General features: G+C 38.3%; 1 protein-coding gene across 2 annotated transcripts; it reads right to left on the bottom strand.

Moving 5' to 3' along the window:
- Window positions 1–1184: 1184 nt before the first annotated feature.
- On the bottom strand, window positions 1185–20100 carry GLDN (gliomedin). Of its 2 annotated transcripts, XM_050712958.1 has the most exons (11): window positions 19771–19891; window positions 17836–17887; window positions 16391–16402; window positions 15597–15614; window positions 14468–14575; window positions 12184–12330; window positions 11299–11418; window positions 6732–6812; window positions 6518–6643; window positions 5686–5836; window positions 1185–2397 (listed from the first exon to the last, which is right to left on the bottom strand). In XM_050712958.1, the coding sequence occupies exons 1-11, from the start codon at window positions 19801–19803 to the stop codon at window positions 1938–1940; spliced, it is 1308 nt and encodes a 435-aa protein (XP_050568915.1). In that variant the 5' UTR covers window positions 19804–19891; the 3' UTR covers window positions 1185–1937. The 2 variants fall into 2 exon arrangements, with proteins under 2 accessions (XP_050568915.1, XP_035409819.1); XM_035553926.2 differs by lacking the exon at window positions 16391–16402 and having other exon boundaries at window positions 19771–20100.
- Window positions 20101–22456: the final 2356 nt, after the last annotated feature.

Below are 22456 nucleotides of genomic sequence, written 5' to 3' on the forward strand. Positions count from 1 at the left end.
GATCTAAGTGGATCAACAATGACATTCAGAAATTTAACGTGGATTTAACATCTGCACATTATAAAAACATTTTCTGGCTTGAACTATATTTGCACCATCCTTACCATGCAAGGCCTGAATCATGGTCTTAGTGCAATCACCACCTAAGTATGCTGAGAAGAGAGGAGTTTAGCTGCAGAGGTATTTTTCCAGCACATCTGCTAGACCAAGGTTCTGCATGCATAGCTAGTCCTTCAGTGGTGCCTTGATGTCACAGGTATTAAACAGCTCAGTGCAGTCAGGGGTTTAAGTGATGCTTTGTTTCTAAATAGTTAGATGAAAGCCGCATGGGCTTTACCAATAAACATGGGCAGCTTAGAAAACACCCACCTAAATTTCTGAGGTCATGATGATTTTCCATTGAAACACAAAGCAACAGACAGGATTTACCTTGCAACGTTAATTTTAGAAATATGAAGTACTGAGTAAAATTAAAATCAAAATTTCCTATCATTTTTCACCTCTTAAAAATGTGAATGTGAGCGGGAAAAGAGGAGGCTCAGGGGTGACCTTATCGCACTCTACAGGTACCTTAAAGAAGGCTGTAGCAAGGTGGAGGTTGGTCTATTCTCCCACATGCCTGGTGACAGGACGAGGGGGAATGGGCTAAAGTTGCGCCAGGGGAGGTTTAGGTTGGATATTAGGAAGAACTTCTTTACTGAAAAGGTTGTTGGGCATTGGAATGGGCTGCCCAGAGAAGTGGTTGAGTCACCATCCCTGGAGGGCTTTAAAAGCCATTTAGATGTAGAGCTTAGTGATACGGTTTAGTGGAGGACTTGTTAGTGTTAGGGCAGAGGTTGGACTAAGTGATCTTGGAGGTCTCTTCCAACCTAGATGATTCTGTGATTCTGATTTCCAAACTAACAGTGATGAGTCACTAAGCACTATAATAAATACATGCAATCCTGCTCCAGGTATTTTATTTTTCTATGACTACCAGCAAAAAAAGTATACCCTTCATTTTGTCATTTCATTTGTATGGAGGAATGTGAGGAAAATTTAGTAAAAATATAACTTACTACAACTAAGTATAGTTATAAGGAAGTTATACTTCCATGGGGTGGTAGAGCTTATATGGCAGTGAGGGGTAAGGAAGAGACTGCAGCAACACAAGTAACTTGAACACTGTTAAAAGAGGAATTTTAATCAAAAATTATACATGTTTTCTTCAATTTTGTACCTGGTTACTTTCCTTCCAACATTCTCATTACTAAACACAGTTTCATATGCTTCAGTATTTAATAATGCCATTATTCCCATTTTCCTTGTACCTGGGCTGGATTTTGCTTTTAGTTATGTAACAGTTGGCTGGACTTTTCAAATTTGAAGGTTTTTTGTTTTATATACATATATATTTAACTATTTCCATCCCCCTTATATTTAACAGCTGTATATCTTTGTCCAAAACATGTTCACAGAGGATCACTGGAAAGTATTAAGTGAAAATAACAGAGAAATGTATTTGTACACAAAAGTTCATTATTTAGACGCTTATACTAAGACCGTAATCACTGACTAGAAAATGATTGCAGATAAGATGATTGCAACTGAAAGTTATAAATAGTCACTGTCAAACACATGATCATGGAATAATCAACATACGTTATGTCTAATTATCAGCTCAAGAATAGGGGAAAAACAAAAGCAAGTCTGTGCTGTGTGCCAGCTGCAATATTGAGCAGCTATTCTTTGAACAAAAAATAATAAAAAAATGGCCTGTATAATTTAAGAGTTTATACAAAGGGTTCTGATCTCCCTTTTAAGCACACATGCAAACCACCATCAGTGAACAGAAGACGTATACCAAATGAAGAGACTTCGATATGTATATAATATAGCTTTAAATAATAATTTGTTTAGCCAAGCACGGCTCCCTAACATGCCATTTTAAAATATATTCATCTGCCAAAATGTACAGGGTATACCATTAAGCTCCCATTCTCCCATGTGTACAAATTCTTATCTCTAAGACTGTACGAAAGCATAGCAAGAACAGACTGTGAAGATCGTAACTCAAAACTTATATCAATCTGCTTTTCTTTCAATAAATCAAAAGCAAAACTTACTGTCATATCCTTAGTATCAGTAACATACATAACTCCACATGCTATGAATGCATTACCAGCCTTGGACTTAGGATATGTGGTATTGATATGCCGAATGACTGAAAATGTTTCTTCATCAATGTGTGCTACTATTATATTTTCATCAGTGCTTGAGGCATATATAATCCAAAGACCCTTTTCATCCACTGCCACGTTGAAATATGTCTTCGAGTTAGCAAAGAGGTAGTTACGACCATGATACAAGGCATTTTCAATTAGCAGTGTGCCCAAGGATGCTTTATCAAGCCCAAGTCTGAAATGGAAATAAAATAAGTATTTAGTATGTTGTGTTAGAATTTTGTTTTTATGTACAATGGTTGGTTATATTGATTCAGAGTACAAAGTTACTGATAGAAATGTAGCTGAAAGTAGTTGAGTTTAAAGACCATTCTGATATCTTTTACAATGAAGTACTCCACTCAAAGCATCTTCCAAAACACTAGGAGAAAATTCCAGTGTAATAACAATTTAAAAGGTGTGCAATGACATGAACTCACTTTGGTAGGTTTCACTTTATATAGTTTATGAACTTTATTATCTCTAGGATGAAAGAAGCCAACTAAAAGAAGGAATGGGTATGAAAAAGAATTAGATAGCAAGTGAAGCCCCAAACTTATCACTGAAATCTGTACAGAAATTTGCTTTCTACTGGATAGGAACAAAGGAAGAAAGTGACCAAACTAGCATGAATTCTGGGCAGGATCACCTAGTCTTAGAGCTTGTCTTTTGAAAGCGGTTCAGATAATACAGTGATTTGCTCAAATAAACATCAAAGGAATAAAAATTCTACTTTTGCAGAGCCAAAATTCTGACCTTGAGCTGGCCTCCAACAGGACAGCCTAAATGTCTCGTCTCTGATGTATAAAATTGTTTTTATTCCTTGAAATTCCTTAATAGGATGATAACCTGAGGACAGTGGCATTTAGCAGTTAAAACTGAGTTCCTCTACTAACTAGTTCAGGAGAGTAATCAGCTACTATCAAGACATATATGCAGTTAGTATTTAGTCACAGAACAACGCAGTGCTTTAGTAAAGGCAGAGTGTGCTTTATCTTTTTAATTAATGTATTCTGTAGTGCAGAATTACAGCACATTTCACTGTGACTTCTGTGTAACTATATAGCTCGTTTCCTCAAATAGAGGAAAAACATTACTCAGTACAAGAATCTGCTACAGTTCCAAAAGTCTTCTGAAAGGATAGACTTGACAGGAGCATTTCACATCCAAGAACTTTCAACATAAGAGGAAAAATACTGGAACACTCATATTTCTGTGGAAGAGTTGTTGATAGCATATGCAGGAAAATCATCCTAAGAAAACTCAAGAATGACTAGACTAGCAAAATGATTTTTGTCAGCTTCTGTAAAATTCAAGTCTGCAGCAACTCTATATTCCAGCAGCATATGTGTGCACTAAAAAATGCTTCAAGGTTGGAGAAGATTTCTGAAAAATGCATGTCAACTCAGTTAATCTTATTAATCACTTCATGTTGGTAAATAGCTTCATGCAAAAGCTACAAGAACAGACCTTAGCAGGAACAGTTACATAGAAATACAGCTTTTCTTCAGGAGGTTATTCTATAAAGAGCCAACAAGACAAAAAGTATCTCAAGATTCATTAGAAAGGTGCAAGATCTGCAACACAGAACACCTTGTCTTTTCCTCTTTTATGTGAAAATTCTGAAGGGAGCAGCAAAGTGACACTTCATTCCTGAGGTTCTCTTTCTCTCACCCAATCAAGGACAGTCCAGCCTAGAACTCCAGATGGTTCAAAAAGTCCTTAATCTTCTGCCAGCTTGGGGTAAACAATGAGATTCAGGTAAATGTTTCATCAACCACAGGGAAGATCAAGCTACAGAGTTTTCTAATCATCTAAGTTGAGTAAGTCAACCAAAACGAATACAGGTGGGAAAACATTAGACGAAGGAGAAAGGGATGAAACATTCCAAAATGCATCAAACAAAGCTAGTTCTGTCAGCTTTTAAATATGACAATAAACAGCTTGCAACATTTGCAAAATCAACTAGCTAGGTCCTCACCTGTTATTCACATTAAATCAATACAAAAGTCCCAGAAGCTTTTTCGCAGCCCAGAAACAAGGACTTTACTATAACAAAATTCACAGTGCCTAATCCTGTCTATGCTGAAGGTAAATAAAGTGAATAACTGAAAACAAAGACCATCTCTCAGCAAATTCTTAGAGAGGTTTTGAAAATTCCACAAATAGCTTGTGTTTGTCTGTATATGAAGGCAGTTCCAAATTAGTGGTGCCCAAGCAAGGGCAAGGAACTTCTGTCCCATCACTGTGCATTGCTTAGACAGAGATGGTCATTAAAAAGGTTTAAACAAAATGTCCTACAGATATTTAAAGGAGGTCACCAAAAATTGAGCTTGTCTTTGGCAGAATAAATATTATAGAATCCAAGCAGCTTGCTCACATTCCTTGGCATCCAAATGAATATAGGAAGAAGGCACTCACACCTGCTTGGGTAGAGACATCAAAGTATAGTAATGTTCTTGGCTCAAACATCAGAGTCATGTAGTGGAGCTTGAAAGCAGTTGCAATCTTTCACTTGCCCTTGGACTGCCTTTCTTTGGCTCTCCCCACAAGATGAGATTTTGGTTTTGATTTGTATTGTCTGTCGTCAGTAGAAAGTGAAGAAATAAAGATGTAATTCCCAGTTCAAGTTCAGAAAGATGCATTGTGAGAGTTACAGAAACTTCTTATTATGAAGAAATCAAACAGCAGAACCACTCCTCCACAGTGGAATGTACAGTAGGTCGCTACATCCTATGCTGATGCCTTAGTGCATTCCTCTGCACTAGCAGCATTAACTCAACTCCTACCAGCAAAGAACAGTGCTATTTGAGAATAAGGCATGAGTGTCAACCCAGCAAGAAGCTCTGGAAAGCCAAAATGTTCCGTAAGTGGGCTTCAGTCATGGAATCCCATATCTGTGCCCCCCGGACTGCAAATGAACCTATTTCCACCCTGATGCAGGTACGCATGCACAGGTTTTCTTCAATTGTGCTCTTTTTTCTGAGCCCCAAATTCATTAGTCAGTTCCCACTTCTTTCTGGCAATTATGAACACAGCAAAGAATCCAAGTGCAAGAACACCCAGAGCAGTGTAATGTATAATACAAACCTCATGGACCCCAGGACAGCCAACAGAAAAAATCCATTGTCATCTCTGCACACAGCATCTTTTCAATCTGGAGGCCCAATTGTCCTATATATCTCATGTATCATGTAGCAACTGACATAGTTAGAGCTGAACAATGCTTAAAGAACTGACCTTCACAGCAGAGTAATGGTTGAAGACTACCCTCCCAGTTCCTCTGCTCCCACAGATTCTGCACACACAGACTGTATGGAAGGCCAATGGCCAACATTCCAGTTACAGACAGAAAAAAAAGTTAGTTGTTCTGTCCTGGAAAGAACTCTGAACCATTTCCTCTATTCTCCCTATTTTTGATGGGACCAAAAAGAAACAAATGGTACAGAAAAAAGGTTGTCTTAATCTAACTATATTGACTTACTTCAGAATGACATTGGTTCCTCCCTTTTGATAGTACAGATGATTGTTTTGTACTGCGTGACCACATCCATAAAAGAACCCTGTGATGTTAATGATTCTGTAGCTATCATTCAGCAAGGCATTGGAATTCTCATATTCTTTGACAGAGTTTCCTAAACGAAGAGAAAAATGACTATCATTTGGTTTATCTAGTTTCTGAAATCTCTACTACAATTCAATCAGAATCAAGTTTGTGACAAACAATCTTATTTGTGTTTTCAACAGTGATTTAATGTGCTGGAATATGCTAAAATAACCCAGAGACAAACACCAATAACCTACAGAGGTGTTCAAGGGCCTGCTTTCCACTGAATGTGCTGAGCCCTAATTCTGAACATAGTTGGTAAACTGTCAAAATATTTCCTTTTTCCACTTAGGTCCTGGAAATTATCCTGCAATAAATGTAGCTCATGCAGCATCTGATTCATTTTCATGCTTTCCTAAATGAAAAGGCAAAAGTACTAGCTACAATTTAAGGAATTAAAACTGTAAGGGAACAATTGAAAGAAAAGAATACAAAGACATGAACAACAGACATTTAAATTTGGTTTAAAAAAAAAAATCCTCAAACTATTTTCAGAGTCAACACTAGATCCTGAAAATGTCAGAAAATACTACAGATGTCTATAGCCATATGTATAGTTAAGTATTATATTGGTAACATGGAAAATATTCTGAAAAATATGTGAGTGAAAACATCATACTTTATGAGAAATACTAATTTGGATTGAAAGAATTTAGAAAGCAATGTTAATATAAAACTGACTTTTGATCAGTAAGTACTACTACTATACCTGAAAAATGCATGGTAAGCCAAATCCTTTCATCGCTTATATTTGCAGGTTCTCTCATCCAAGTTCCAAACGTTTGCTGTACACTGACAAAGTGAACAGGACTTCCTACAGATGTTATGACACATTCTAGTAGAGAAAGAGCACACATGCATTATCTGTTAGACTATAAAAACAGTAAGGAGCAGTTAGTCTCACCCCCTCTGTAATAGGTTACCAGCTTTTTTTGAATGATCAAGGGCTCTGTCTTCAGCTTTTCCAGCCAGAGTATCATCATTTGGTACAGCACATGTCTCGCCTAGAGTTGGGAGAAAAGGTAAAACATGACATCTTTCTATATTCAACATGACAAATACATAGTCACTGTCTTCATCAAACTAAAGGAATAACAACTGGGATTTTATTTCACCTGGAAAAAAAGTTGTTCGGGTAAAAAAAAAAAAATGAGAGAGAGGGCGAGATTTAAAAAAGGGCATTTGCTCTCACTTCTGCCAAGGAAATGAAGTGTTTGGGCTGGTCTGTTCCCTTGAAGTTGTTGAGCTGACAGACAACTTTGAGGAATAACTAATTCTGCCAACAGATTTAATTCTCTAGCTGTGAATTCCTGAGCCAGTGCTTAGAAAGACTGTGTTGTCCCTTTCCTTAGATAACAATAGATAACTGAAAAAGCTGGCAGCTGGCTGACTTATCAGTAATACCAAAATGCTTCCTTGAGAATGAGTGATGACTAAACTCAAAAGTTTCATGCCCAAATCTAGATACACCAGCAGAGGGGGTGTGCTCTGTAGGCAACTGTGGAAGTTTTGCACTTGTCATTAATTTCCAGAACAATAATGTACTAACACACACACTGAGCACTTTATGCATAAGAATGCAGGTCAGTCATCCATGCCGTTAAAGTAGCAGAGGGAAGTTATACGCCACATTCCATATAGAAAAATGGTTCACAGAAGCAACAAATAAACATCTGCAAACAATTTCCCCCAGCCCTCAACTAACATTTACTGTTTAATCAATGCCTTAATGAAGTTATTTATAGAACTTCTTCTGTAAACCCTTCTTTAAAAGATCTCTGCTTTAAATCAGTGCAACATGTTTCATTTTACTTAGAATTAATAATCACAGAGAAGAGTTCTCAGTTCTGTGCTAGAGATATCATGATTTCATTGTAAGCTTGTTTTCTAATCTCATTTCTAACATTCATCTCCTTACACATTTTCACTGCCTAACATGCAGCCTGCAAATTCTTTCAGACATGCACTTTCATTGTTGCTTTCCAATAGATTTCTGGGCTTCATGGGGCTGTGATGAAGTTTAAATGAGTAAAATAGCAAAAATATGAAATAACTATAAAGTAATGCGGAAAGGGTAGTGTGACATTGAGGAAAGTAAGGGCAGATTGCACTGCATTGTTGTTTTCTCCTTAAAGTTATATCCTGTCTTTATTCACAGAGAAAGAAAATATTCCAAGATAGAGCAAAAACAACACATATTTCTCCCATCCATTTATCTAGGACATTCACTGATATGACATTAAATGTTGTAATTGATCACAATTTATCTCTCAAAAAAGGCACAAACAGTCAATCCAGCTGTAGGAAGATGTATGCCTATAGCTGGAATCTAGCAATCCTTCTAGGTCCCTTTCCAGCTTCTGATCTCAAAATATTCTCAAAATATCTCAAAGAAGGAATCCATTCAGCAGAAATAAGTTGAAATGCACAGATGTATTAGTCTCAGCCCAAGAAAACGGATAAAGTTAACTGTGTGAGCAGTTCCCTATACAGTAGTTTGTCTAAGAATATGGAATAATCAAGGACCAAGCCTGTGTTTCTGGTGAAGCTGAATGCACTATTCGGATTTGAGAATGTTTGCAATACTCTGAGAATTTTCAGCTGCAGGAAACAGATAACAACTAAGATTGAAAAGACAGTTTTGTTTTGTTTTTAATCAGAGACTACTATGTGAAATTTTCATTGCTTTCTTTCCACCAAAAAAAAGAAATATCCTACTGATTCTCATCCTAAAATATTCTGGATGAGAGTTAATGGAGTTTACAAGATATGAGAACTATTGATTTGGTTTATCTGGGGGAGGGTGTGAAGGACAGATTGAGGGATGTTTTGTTTCTTTTAGAATTAGCTAACAGTACCACTGAGACCAAACACACCTGAGCTTGCAACTAATTATTGTATTCTCTTAAGGAAATCAAATTTTGAAAAAAGGAAAACTTGATTTATAGAAATCATTCTTATATTCTTATGCAATAAGTTAATTACAGTTATAAATCAACATGTGCATTCTCTTTTCTTCAAAGGGATATGAAGATTTAGTCACAAAAGATGATTTATTTTTGCATTATGGTGACACAATCTACTGGCTCATAAAATGTAAACGCTCACAGAGGAACACCTCTTCTCTGCAAAGTTATTTGAATATAACTCCTATTTGCACACTGGGATTTCAAATCCATCAGAAATCCATGCAATAAAACTTATCTCTCCAAAGCACTTCAGTCTGTTTCAACACTTGAAAAGAGGCTACCTGAGTAAATGGTCCAATTATATCTTGTACCACAGTTCATGCACTTCTGAATTTCAAATAGGATCAGATTTCTGTTCAGCTATCCACTTTCCACTGTAAAGAGACTCTTTGGGCTCCATTCTGATAATTCAATACCCAGCATCTCCCAATTGAGATTCTCACATGCTACTACAACTACAGTTATGTTCTACATTAAGAATAAGAGGTAGAAATCATTGATGTATGTTCCATCTAGTATTAAATATTCTCTAGTTAATAGCACTTATAAAAAAAGAAAATTTTCTTTTTACCAAACTGGAGAGTGATGGTTAAGGGGAAAAGATGATGCTAATGCAGGTACTAGTCTTAGCTCACTTGAAACTACTCTTAGCTAAAACAGACATCACCGACAGCTAATCACTAGTTATCTCCTTGCAGTAGACAACGTAGGTGCTAGACATCTTTAGTGCTGTATGCTGCTTAGCCTGCAAGATAAAGGGCTACTAGTGTCAAACTGGCAGAAGGGAGAACTATTTCAAATCCATTACAACTGAAACCTTTTTTCCCCAATATGGAGAACTGTGCTCTCCCTCTGCAACTTTACTATCACAACATAAGATCAATATCACCCTATTAATGGTGAGACATAAAAATCAAGGTGCATGTTTTACACTTAATAACTGCATGAATTTCTTGGTCGATTCCCTTTTGATATGCCTCTCAAGAAGCTACATTCCCAATTACAAAAGAAATGCCACTCAACCAAACACTGTCACAGAGAGCTGCCTTCTTTTATAGAAATGTGAAAGAAGAAAAATTAGGAACTGAGACATTCTTTGTTATTCTTTTGTTGGATCACTCTGACCTCCCTGGAAACAGATTTCTCAGCTAAAGGGAAAATTCAGAACTGTAGGGATAGTAACAGTCACTGAAAGCTACAATCATCTTTGACATCAAATGTAATTCCATTGAGGGGTAAAGGATAAGGACAACAGGGGCCAGATCCAGTATGTAGATCCAAGCCCAAAGGTTTGCTTCCATTCTCAAGCTGGAGTAAGCTAGAAATACAAATGCTGTTCTAGCACGAGTTTCTCTTTGCATTTTTTTATCAGTTAATAGCTTGAGCCAAATTTTCCAGTTATCATAATTCAACAGTGTTTGTAGATCCCATTTTCCAGAGCATCCAAGGCCAGCAGCTCATCTCACCTCCCCTTGTTTCACTGACCAATAAGAAATGCTCTCAGATAACATTTCTGGTCAAAATTTTCTAAAGTGCAGTGACTTCACACATCCATCTTGAAATACTTATAGAACACAGCTGCTGAGTTTTACAATAAAATGAGTGAGAACATCCCTGATTTCCAAGCACCAGCGTGTCCCCTTCCCCTCCTCCCCAATATAAAAAGAAGGGAGGAGAATAGAGGAGAGGAGGGGAGAGAAACAGATGGCAGGTCCTACATTTCAGCAGACGATCTATGAATTGGCATTCTAACCAGCTGAATGGATTTTAACAGTATTTGCTGTGTAATTTGCAGCCAGTCACTGCAGCAGTTTGAAGGAAGTCTGCTCTGTTTTTAATTTTTACTTTCTGTAGCTCACCAACACAGATACAGTAGAGCAAATAAGAGAGTCATGATCATGAATTGGGATGCAATAATGATAAGAAGCAAAAAATGGAAAACATGATCACCTTGCTCCAGAAACTTCCATAATCAATTAGACATGAAGCCTTTTGCCTTCCTCCAGCTAGTCTAGCTTTCATTGGTTCTGCCAATAACCAGGCAATTTAATTTTGCAGAATACAGTGAAATGCAGCCTGGTTAACAGGTGTTGTATTTACACGTAAAATTAAAATTCTGCCTTTAAAAGCTAAAAAATTCAACACCACTTCTCTTACCTTCCAAATACATCGGATACAAATACATAGAGGTTGGACTAGGTGATCTAGAGGCTGGACTAGGTGATCTTAGAGGTCTAATCCAACCTAGATGATTCTGTGATTCTATCTAGTAGAAAAACCCATTTGTAAACACTTTGTTTTAGCATTGGAATAGTATGAGTAAAAGACAAATATTATAGATAGCTTGCTGCCTTACCAAGAGTGCATTTCAACAAAACATATAAGTACATACTCAGCTTTAAGTTTTTTCAGTTTTACGTATGCCAGGAGAATTAAATACATGCTTATTGTTTCATGCGTCTTGGAGCAATGGGTTTTGAACCGGCTTATAATATCAAAAAGAACAATGGAAAGAACTAACCTGTGCATTTGTTGCTGTATATGTTCTCCTGAAACTGTGTTTTACCTTTACGTTTTCTTGGAGGTCCTGGCGGTCCAGGTGGTCCAGGAGGCCCTGGGGGTCCAGGTTCACCTTTTGCACCTATGTAAAAAATGAAGTACAATGTTGCAGACCCTGCAGGCAAGCAGGCAATCTGCAGAGAACCGTATGTGTCCACATGATGCACTTTTAGAGATCTCGGAAAGAGCCTCTGACTTCCTAAGAGGTTTTTGTGCAATCAATAAACTCCCTGAAATGCTCTTTCTTAGAATGTGAGCCATCCAGAACTTCACAAGTTCTAAGACATGAATGCAATTTAATCTGTCTGGATTATAGGTGCATTAGAGAGTTATAAAGCACTATTGCCTTTTATATAGTGTTTTTTAGGACTTCAACTTAAGAGGCCAGGTGTTTAGTGTTTAAGAGGCCACAGTTTTAGCAACTTATAATGTGGCTGCCATGATGCTTCCTTCATATATTCCTGAGCAGAAATCTGCTCTCATTTTCTAATACATAAATAAAAATACGCTGCAAGAAAGAGCAGAAGGAGATCAACTCTCTTGAAGTGTACTGGAAAGGGTGGAATTCATGTACACCTCAACCCAAAGACCAAATAGAAGAGTATTTGTGAGGAATTGCATTATAAATGAAACATACTCCCCTAGGCAGTCCTTTTAATTTTTGGAGCTGCACACACCCTTGAGACTATTACTGACCAATACTACTATATAAACTGTAGCAATACCCAAAAACTTCACTGTGGATAATGTGGTTATGTTAGTTGGTCCTACTCTTGCAGAAACAGAGTGTATCTTTTTCTGTCATGTACGCTATTGCAAGAGAGCTCTTAAGAGTACTTCTTCTTACCTTCTAATACTACATCATTGTTTGCATCCCCCTTTTCACCCTTTGCTCCTCTTGCGCCTTTTCCACCTGGCATACCATCTTTGCCAGGTAAACCCATTTCTCCAGGTTCTCCTTTCTGCCCTTGATCACCTTTTTGCCCTGGCACGCCTAGAAATAAAAAGCATTTCAGTACCAAGAATGTTGTTGCAGTATTAATCACACAGTTCCTAAAATCAATGCATTTTGTTGAAATACAAAATGTATTCACCCTTGTTGTTGGTTTTGTTTTGTGTTTGTTTTTTTTCACTTGTATTTTTCTGTATTGTTGTAATTTGCTTTGATTTCAAAGCAACTTTATAACCAAATAAGCAGGGAAACGGTGTACAATTCATTAGGTGTGAAGAATATTTTCTTTACCTAGTAATCTATGAGTTTAGAACATGAAACATGGAGACCTTGGCCTTGCCAATGCTGGCTAGAGCATTTCTAGACTAGGAACACTAAGGAAAAAATGTGAAGTCATTTATTTTACATTTGTACGGCATTAAAGAAGAAGTGTATTTTCATAGCTCCTCTTTTCTTAAAGCCATTATGTACTAACATTACAACACATTGTACTTTCAACATTTTCCTATGTCCCAGCAGAGCATAGACTCAGCTACCCAGTAACCTTTTCACGTGGCTTCTATTCCCTGCCCCTACACTTGTTACAAGCATGATCAGTCCAAATATTTTTTGTGCTTTATCATTTAGCAAAGTAGCATTTTTAACAGGACATTCGTTTGTCCTGCGTAATCTCAGCTGGAATATTTTGCAACAAGGAAAACAATGCTGTGTTTGTAAAACTGACATATCAAAACTTTCCACCCTCTACCTTTGCATCAGTTAGTATTTTCATGCTTTAGGAGAGAAGCATTAACCGTCATAAGACTGGAAATATAAGTGTTCTTGCAGGCATAGGTTTCAAATACATTACACTTGTAAGTACTTGAGAAGAAAGTGCTTGTTCATCTACTTAAAGTTTTACTGTTTAAATTGACTCTGTGAAACCAGAAACAATTACTCTTTTGGGGTGAAATCTAAAATGCATCTTTGGCACAATTGCCATGTGAATCCCTGAAAACAGGTTCTCTGTTTCATTTCCAATTTAAAACATAATTGTTGGGGAATAGTGATGTGACAGACCATGTACTGCCTCAAGCAATCGTAGACAATTGTCCCATTCGCACCTGCCAGCAGGCCCATGCAATAGGGTGCAAAAGCCAGACTAATAGGTCGGCCACTATAAATATCTATGTGCTAGCATCAGCCAACCTACTCATTAACATACACTTCTCTATCCTCCCCCCCCCCCTCCAAGTATTATCCCTTCTGATGCCCTTCTGTCTCCTTACTCTCCTACCATGTGCAACCCACTGTTTTGTCACTCTGCCTTGAAAAACCATTATCCATCAGTGTTTTCAATTAGCTATGACGCATCAGATATTTCTGTAAAGCAATTACTGTTTTACACCTTTACGGTAATTTACAGCCTCAGAGCACAGTAACTGTCACCCACTGCACAGTGATTTGTTGAATCAAGCATCTGAGAGACAAGAGCACTTCTCTGTGTTCTTAGCAGAGACATGTCATGGTGAAATCAGTAAGTTAGGACAAACAGTTTCCTTGACCAGCACAGAAAACTGCTTGCGGACTGCACGCAGCCTATGGGCTATTTAGCAGAGCTGCTCTATTTGTGTAGATTATATTAAAATAGTACCTAGAGACCCTGCTGCATTACAGTCTATCTGCAACTCAAAAAAAGCTGCTCCAAGAGTTTCCAGCCTAAACGGACAGTTTAGAAAAGAAAAGAAAAATATGGAAATATACTTTCCCCACCATGACTATTATGTATCTGAAAGCAAAACTATGGTAACGTGAAACTCCCACTCCCAAACTCTGGCTCTGTTGGTTGGGTTTTTTTAAGCCATCTGAAGTCAAAGCGTACTTATGTTGGAAGGTTGAGGGAATGGAAATATTCTTGTAAAGACAGTATTTAACAGCAAACTCAGAATACTGAGATGCAATTAATCTCATTCAATAGCTTTAATTTCCATTATTCAATAGCATATATATACGATGGAATAAGTCTGAAGTAATCTACAAGAACTTAGTGTAAGACAAAGAATTTTACAGAATTCTGCAATGTACAAATTCTTTGTAAACATTAAAACCCTTCTCCTTGTACCAAAGGTCTAAAAGTAACTGCATTTGAATATAACAGCAAGAAAGGATTTTTTAACAGGAAAAAAAATAATAATAATACCTATTTTTCCTCTTTTTCCATTTACTCCGGGTTCTCCCTTTTGACCTGGTATACCTGGGACTCCATCTGATCCATTGTAGCCAGGCAGCCCATCAAGTCCAGGAGGCCCTGAACAAGCCAAACAGCATAATTGAATTTTCACTATTAAATGCAATTTAGCCTTAAAATCACTAAATCTATATATATTATGTTTATGTGCATATATTCTTTAGAAATACAGGATCCTTTAATTGGCCATTATGCTCTCCATGCCAATACAGTATCCTCCAAAAAAACACCCACAAGCACAAAAAGTGAGCATTTGCCCTGGCCTTAGCATAAGAAAACTGACTGAACTGAATGCTGCACATATTTTGCACGAAGGCCAGCACAGATCAGCCTTTTAGATTCCACTTGAAGGATCAACACAGTGGAACCCATTGTTACAGTCACTGTCAAAGTCAGAAATACATCTTCCACAAGCCACAGAAGCTTTGACATTGCTTATGATACAGGCTAGACTAATCTAACACAAGAAGAGCATTTACCTACTCATCCAGAATACCGTAGTACCAAACTCTGGCTTGATACAGAAGGTATCATTCCCTTTGTCACTATTGGATCCCCACAAACAAAAAGTACCCAATACTTTTCTGACAGAATTATTCTAAGCAGACCCACAGCCAAAGAAACCTGGAAAGCAAGCAAGTAACCATTCGTATAGCCTAGCAATCATGAGTGATAACAGAAAGAAGGAAAAGTTATTAGGGAATTGGAGGGGTGGGGGTCAGAAATCAGTAACCAACAATTTTTAAGAGATATCTATAGTGTTATATTAAAATATCAGTTTGCTCTTATATATGTTCTTAACCTAAATGCTACTTAACATCTGGTTTTGACCACATATGTTTCAATAAACATTAAACTATTCTCCTCTTCCCTCTGATACAAAAGCCTCCCTCCCACCCCTTAAAGGGGCATAGGTTGACATAAGTATAAAAGTTATAAAGGCAGTCATTCAACATTCCCCTATTCTAATAGGTAAAGAAAGACAACTATTCTATAAAGATACTTTTCTATATTTCAACATTCATACCAACTTCTGTTTCAGTTACCCAAATACATTACTGCAATTGTCAAAGTACCTTACCTGGTGGACCTGGGGGGCCTACATCATGCAAAAGAACACAAGAAAGAGGAAATGGTGAGTTTCTCCCATCAAGGAAACAAAAAACAATTCCAAATAGAACTGATTGGCATTAGATCAGGACAATAAAAGGGGGAAAAGTCCATCAGATTTCAAAATGAACACCTATGGTTTTAGCTGTTTTGTATTAAAAACAGACATTTGAACATGAGCACAAACGCACCTAGACTTACTGAAAGAGTATCCTTAAAAGCAGTTACATATACATACATGGTCTGCCTTTTGCAAATTTCAATTGATAAAGATTTGACAAACAGCCACCTCTACAATATAACCTCACTCGGTTTAGGTGCCTTTCCAGTGCCACAGACCCAAGCCATCCAACAATTATTACATTTCCTTTATATAAGTTTTTTCCAAAATCTTCTTACACTAGAAAAATAGCTTAATAACACTGGTGAATGGCATGATCCTGTTACACACCATGCTTCCTTGTGTTTCTCAGATATTCCATTACAGTTCAGGATTCAGACTATTTAGATAGGCAAAAAGGTCTTGTCATTCCTGTGAACTACATCTAAACCACAAACACTATTTTTTACATGTGATTGGTCTCCAGACTGGACCAAGCTTCCCACAGAACCTGGTTAGCGAATTGGTTGGTGCACTAGAAATTGGACTTGCTTCAGTTATTCTGCAACATGTAATACAACAAAATCTGTCTTATTCTGTCTGACTTAAATCAAGTTTAAGGCCTTAATGAGAAGAAAGCATAGCAGGCAGGAGTAAAGCATTACCTGAAAATGTTTCTGTAACAAGATACATCTTATGTGATTCCCAATACATATTTAAAAAAAAAAAAAAAAAAAGGAAAAAAGGAAAGCAGGTTAGGAGAATACAAAGAAAAGTGGGGTTGTTGTAATTAAAGAACTAAATTAGTGCTGTGAACACTTTATTCAGTTAAGTAGTGTCTTGTTTCAACAAAAAGTCTCTAAAACAGAAAATAACAGTAGTTGCTGGATTTCCCTAAAGATGACAGCCTTCAGCATTAATTAGAAAGCATTACAAGTAAAGAGAAAATCATTTTATAATACCATTACAGTGATTATTCCTTTTAATCAGTACAGGCAGTAACATCACTTAATAACTCACTCCCAATTTTCCAGTAAATGAACATTTTTTCCACACTACAATGTTATGTGCATTAGTACCTACAATTACTTTGTCATCTGAAACTAAGGATCTAGAGTATCCTTGTATAAGCATAAGATAAATGAGAAAGGTGCTTGAGAAGTAATAAGTATCACAGAGGGCTACAGCAGAGAAAGCCACTACTAAAGAAACAATGTAGTAGTGTCAGGAGAGGAAAAAGATGCACTAAGTAGCATGAATTCAGAACTCTGGAGCCCAAAGAAATAAACAGTTAGATTGCCTGTGGTTCAGCCTTAGTTGCAATCAGAACTGGTCAGCAATTTCAGAAGTAGTATTTAACATCTGTGTACATTACGGTAAATCTCTTGTATGCTGAAATCATCTGAGCCAGTTAAAAATATGAACAAGACAGCAAGTGAAGTGTTTTATAAACTCCTAAAAAGTGGCTTATTTCTAATCTTCTCATTTCCAAAGTGAACACGATTCAGTCTGCTACAGTCTTCAAACTGGACCATACCCCTTCAGTTGGCTAGTGCCTGATGTTCTCTTCATCAAGACACAGAAATTGCTCACATCATCTTGTGTCCCAGCTGTTCTAACTCCAGACTGCTAACAAGTGAAACCCAGCGCCCTGTTAACATGTTCCTAAGGCAGGGTAGGTTAGCACGTTGCTCTGCCAAGTCCCACTACTCCACAGCAGTTACAACAATGAGAGCACACACATTTATCCCATGGTAGCCTGGAAGTGTGGGGACACATACAAAAAATACCAAGGCTAAATCTCAATTAGTATTTTAAACACACCCAAACCTATAAGATACGATTACAAAAATTACAAAGGAAAGAAATAGCGCCAAGTAATATAAACTGAATTCCTTGACTTCCAGCATTTATAATAAGTAGGTATAGGTAAGCCCCAAAATAGCACCTGTTACTTTTTTTTTTAATAAATAACCCAACTGATTTATAAATTCTGATAAATACCATAATTCTTGGACATTTTAAACTCTATCTACCTCAAGTTCTTTGAAAACATGGTAAATCTGTATTCTTGAAGGTATAAGTGTAATGTTTATAGTAACAAACATACCTGTTAAGCACACCCCTTTTGTGCTGTTACATAAATCCACCATCACCCGGACCTAATATTGCAAAGAAAGTAAAGTTTGAAACAATGCATGCCATAACTATTCAAAGAAAGTTATCTGGTTTAACTTTGACCATAGAAATCATTTTCCTTCTGTCATAAGCCTTTCTGTCAGTTTTGTTTTCATGTTGAAGTTTCAAACATTTTGTCCCCTGAGCAGCCTGATCTGACATCAGTATCAGCCCTGATCTGAGTGGGGACTTGGACCACATGACCTCCCGAGTCTCAGACATTCTGAGAAGTTTTAGATCAATTTAATGTAGCTGAGAAGAGCTAACTGGTTTTGAATATCAGAATTTGATTGTTCTCTTTTCGTTCATCTCTCAAAAAAACTTGGCTTCTACACTGTAATTTGTAAAATACACCTTGCCCGAGTGTTCTCTAATTCAAACTGCATTTTCATCTAAATGGTTTTGATGAGACTGCTGAAAAGATTACAACTTGCTTTGGAGCCCTCCAATTATCTCTGCATTGTATTTGCCAATCAGTGCGATCTAGCTGACAGTTAAAAAAATATGGCATTCAAGGAGTGTTATAGCAAACAGCCTACATCAGAACCACCAGCTTAACTACGAAAAGATTAGCAATACAGCCTTCCAATCAGCCAGCCTCACCTTTGCCAAGAAGAAAAGCTACTGATAAAAGTACTTTGTTTAAATGTTAAAGGCTTAGTTTTCTTCAGAGGGAGAAAGGGGAGCAGGGGAAAGACAAAATAAAACATGAAGTAACTTGTCAGAAAATTAGAGAGTGATACGTAAGCCATCAACTTCTGCGCAGTTTTAAATCTCACTTTCAAACTTCGTGCTTACAAAATTATTGGACTGTTACTCTCATCAGTCTTTCTACACTAGTATATGTCCTAATTTCCCATTTTAATTCCCACACAAAATAAATACATATATTTATAAATACATAAAAATAAACAAACAAATGCCAGAACCTAAAATATACTCATGCTATTAATGCTAAAATAAGATTTTTGATGCCTAAAGTTATTTCAAAGATTCTTGAACAGTGGCCATCCACAAAACAGAATAGATTCCCCCCAGCCAGCTGTTGTGCAGAGCACTAGGATATCAGTACCCATTGCACCCAACCGCAAAAATCTGTGCCTCTACTGCAAGAGAGATCCTGCTCAGACAAGACCTCCAGTCAAGGCCCACATTCAACAGAGACCTGGAACATCATAGCTGGGAACACCTATGCCCTACAATCTCATTAGCTCTAATATTAATGCAGATGTTATCACTGTAAAGTTATCATTGCAATGACTTACTGACAAAAACATCCATGGGACATTATTGAAAAGGTATTTCCTGTGAGAAGTTTTTGGAACCAAAATCAATAGCCACATCAGTAGGAGCCTTTTCTGCTTTCTTTGTGGGCTTAAACCTGCAATCTTTATTGGGACAGACTTTCCATTAAGGTTCCTTCAACAGTAATATTTTTCTTGCATTTCTTCAGACTCGGAACTTAAAAGCTTCTAAATTAATCAAAACTTTTCAGCTATTTAATTGTTCCTACATAGCAAGGATAATTTTTCACTGAAGTGCAAAAAGCTATGCAGTTTTGCCAGATACAGGGCATTCTCTTGCAGTTACAGTTCTCCTCTTCCGACCCTTCATGTAATACCTTGAATTTAAAGCTCGCTAAAAGGGCACGACCAATTTCAGAAAAGCACGATGTCAAAATAAGGCCTGGTAGCGTCCTGGTGAGATGCAGGACAGAAAGAACACGGGCGATTCCACCAGCGGAGCAGAGTTTTGAAAACCTGACACCTCCAAACCTGGCGGGCTGACCTTTTATTCCACCCCTTTTTGCAGGAGCTCCCCTAAACCTACTAGCGTTTCAAAGTCTGAGAGCGCTGTTCCGCCCTACCGGCACCAGGGAGTAGGTGAGCATCATCATCATCTCCTCCGTCTCGGCGCGAACGTGCCCGCGGGCGCGCTCCCCGCGGCGGCTCCGCTTGCTGCGGGGGACGCCGGGGTGCGCCCGGGGAGGCCCGGCGGTGCCGCCCAGCAGGTCCGGGCCGGAGCCGGGGGCCGGGGAGGGCCGCGCCGCCTCCAGCCCGAGCTCCAGCTCCCGCAGCGCCGCGCCCAGCTCCCTCCACTGCGCCAGCAGGAAAAGCGTCCCGGCGGCGCTGAGCGCCGACAGCAGCCCCACGGTGGCCAGCAGCGCCCGCAGCGCCCGGCCGCCTGCAGCCTCCATAGCCGCCGGGTGGCCGCTGTCGGCGGGGAGGGCTTTATGGCCCCGCCGCGGTGGGCGTTATGGTGGAGGGGCCGGCACGGGGCAGCGCGGCCGATCCGTGCCCCCTCCCCACCCCCCCCCCGCGGGGGCACCGGTCCCGGCTGTGAGGCCTCCCCCTGCGGTCCCCGGGAGCGGCCCTGGGGCGATATCCTCACTGATTTCCTTCCCCGAGGCCGAGATGCCAGCCGTCAGGGATCGCAGAGCAGGAAAATCCCTCCCGGTGTGCTGCCAGCCTGCAGCCCCAGTGGGCTCTTTGCACTCTTAAGAACAGTGTACACAAGCGAGTACCAAGAGCACTACCTGCGGCTTTAGATGTCCAAGCGTGGCTGGAATTTTTCAGATTATTCCTTGTGTGACACGGGATATCATGTTATCTCTCTGATACAACCAATTTCGACCCTCATTAATTAACAGTAAAGATAAGAAAAGAATTATACAGAATTGAACTGTTGTGAGGAACAGCAGAATTTGCCTGAACACAAAGAGTTCATGAAGACCATGAAAGTTACACAACTCAGAAGAACATTTGTAGAAAAGTTGTTTAAAATGATGAAATCTGAAGTTCAAAGACAAAGTCCTTGTGCTTTCTTTTGTTGTTGCTATGTCAAATCGATCTCCAGAAATTCAGACACTTTAAACGCCAAGTTCCCTACAGGAAAGGGTTCTTGATTCTCAACAACAGTTCTCTGCAGACTTCTTTAACTGGTCGGGTATCACAGTTTGACACTATTCTAACTATGCCCTTGACATGCAATTCAAGTTAATCCCATAGTGCACTAAAGAATAAACTATTAGGTCAAATCAAATTTGAATTTAATATATGTAGTTCTGTTCCATCCAGTTAAACACAGAAGAGATACCGAGAGGAAAACACCTCTATTATATTAAAGTGCTCATCTCTCTGAAATAAAAGAAATACTACAGGAAGCATTGGTGTCCTCAAGCATCACACTGGAGACAGTTTTCTTCTGAAACTCTCCTGATGGATTTAGGTAGAGAAGGGTAAAAGTAGAGGGGACAAAAACTTTGTTCCACCTCATTCCACAATGACAGATGAGACATAAAAAAAATTACCATACAGCCAAAGGAGCAAGGCTCACCAGCACGCTAATCTCTCAACCTTCTCAGCAGTTCTCCTGGACTATCACTGCACAATCATAGAAGTCTACTGTGCCGTAGTACAGGATAATAGGGGTCTCTCTGGTAGCTCATACATATTGCAAAAATAAATAAATAAATATAATGCCTTTTTATCCCTGTAGGTCAGACAGATTTGGAAATTTGGGCTTACTGTATTGTGTAAATATTTCCTACCTTGTGATTTAGGAACAGGTTAGACCACCTCACATCCATTGTGCTCAACTTCTTCCGCATCACAATAAGTTTTTCAGCTTTCTCTGTTTGACAAATCAGAACAAGGAATTTGATCCCCTTAATGAACAGGTATTTTCAGAAACCAGCACACTATTTAAAACTTAATTCATCCATTAAAAGAAAAAAAAAAACCTACGATGGAATTGCAGCTTCACTATCTGATTCTATTTATATTCCTACTACTAACCTCCAATGGAGCATTCAGCAAAAAAAGAATCTCACTGAAGTTTAAATTACTGCTTGAGCTCTACCTTAGTTTTGCAGATAGTCTGTTGTAGAAAAGACAATTAGCGTCATACAGATGTGCATACCTTTATGCAGGATGAACAGTCTTAGAATGTGCTCCATCAGTAAAATAGTGACATTCTAAGGAATAACAACACAAACAAACATTCATAACCCCCCTGCAAATCACTTCAGAGGCTTTGGCCCTTGGCAGACTATTCTAAAGCTATCAGAGAATTAAACATATATAAAGTGTTTCTGATGCCAATGAATTTACAAGAATAATCGTTCACTCTCCAGTTGATATCCTAGCTTATTATAAAATTACTTTTTTAAGTTTTGCTTATACTATTAAACTTGGGAAGGAAAAAAAAAAAAAAGAGAGAGAGAAATATGGCCTTGCACAGAAATTCTCAGAAGACACTATATCTTAAGCAAGCTTAGTTTCTAATTTCATACCTATAACAAAACCAGTAAGAATCTATCATGAGAGCAAACTAAAGCATTTTTCTGTCTTAGAAAATAAATAGAACTGCACTCCAGAGACCACAGAGCATAACAGTTATCCTTCCTCTTTATTGTCCATTCCAGAGTATAATGTTCAAGCAAAAAGAATACAATAATCATGAGCTACCATTTGGAGAATAACAGAGGTAATACAGCACTCTGTTTCTCCATCTGTCTAATCTTGTAGGATTTTCTCTGTATTATGAACAAA

This window comes from Cygnus atratus, chromosome 11 (genome assembly GCF_013377495.2).
Source record: "Cygnus atratus isolate AKBS03 ecotype Queensland, Australia chromosome 11, CAtr_DNAZoo_HiC_assembly, whole genome shotgun sequence".
Taxonomy (NCBI): domain Eukaryota; kingdom Metazoa; phylum Chordata; class Aves; order Anseriformes; family Anatidae; genus Cygnus; species Cygnus atratus.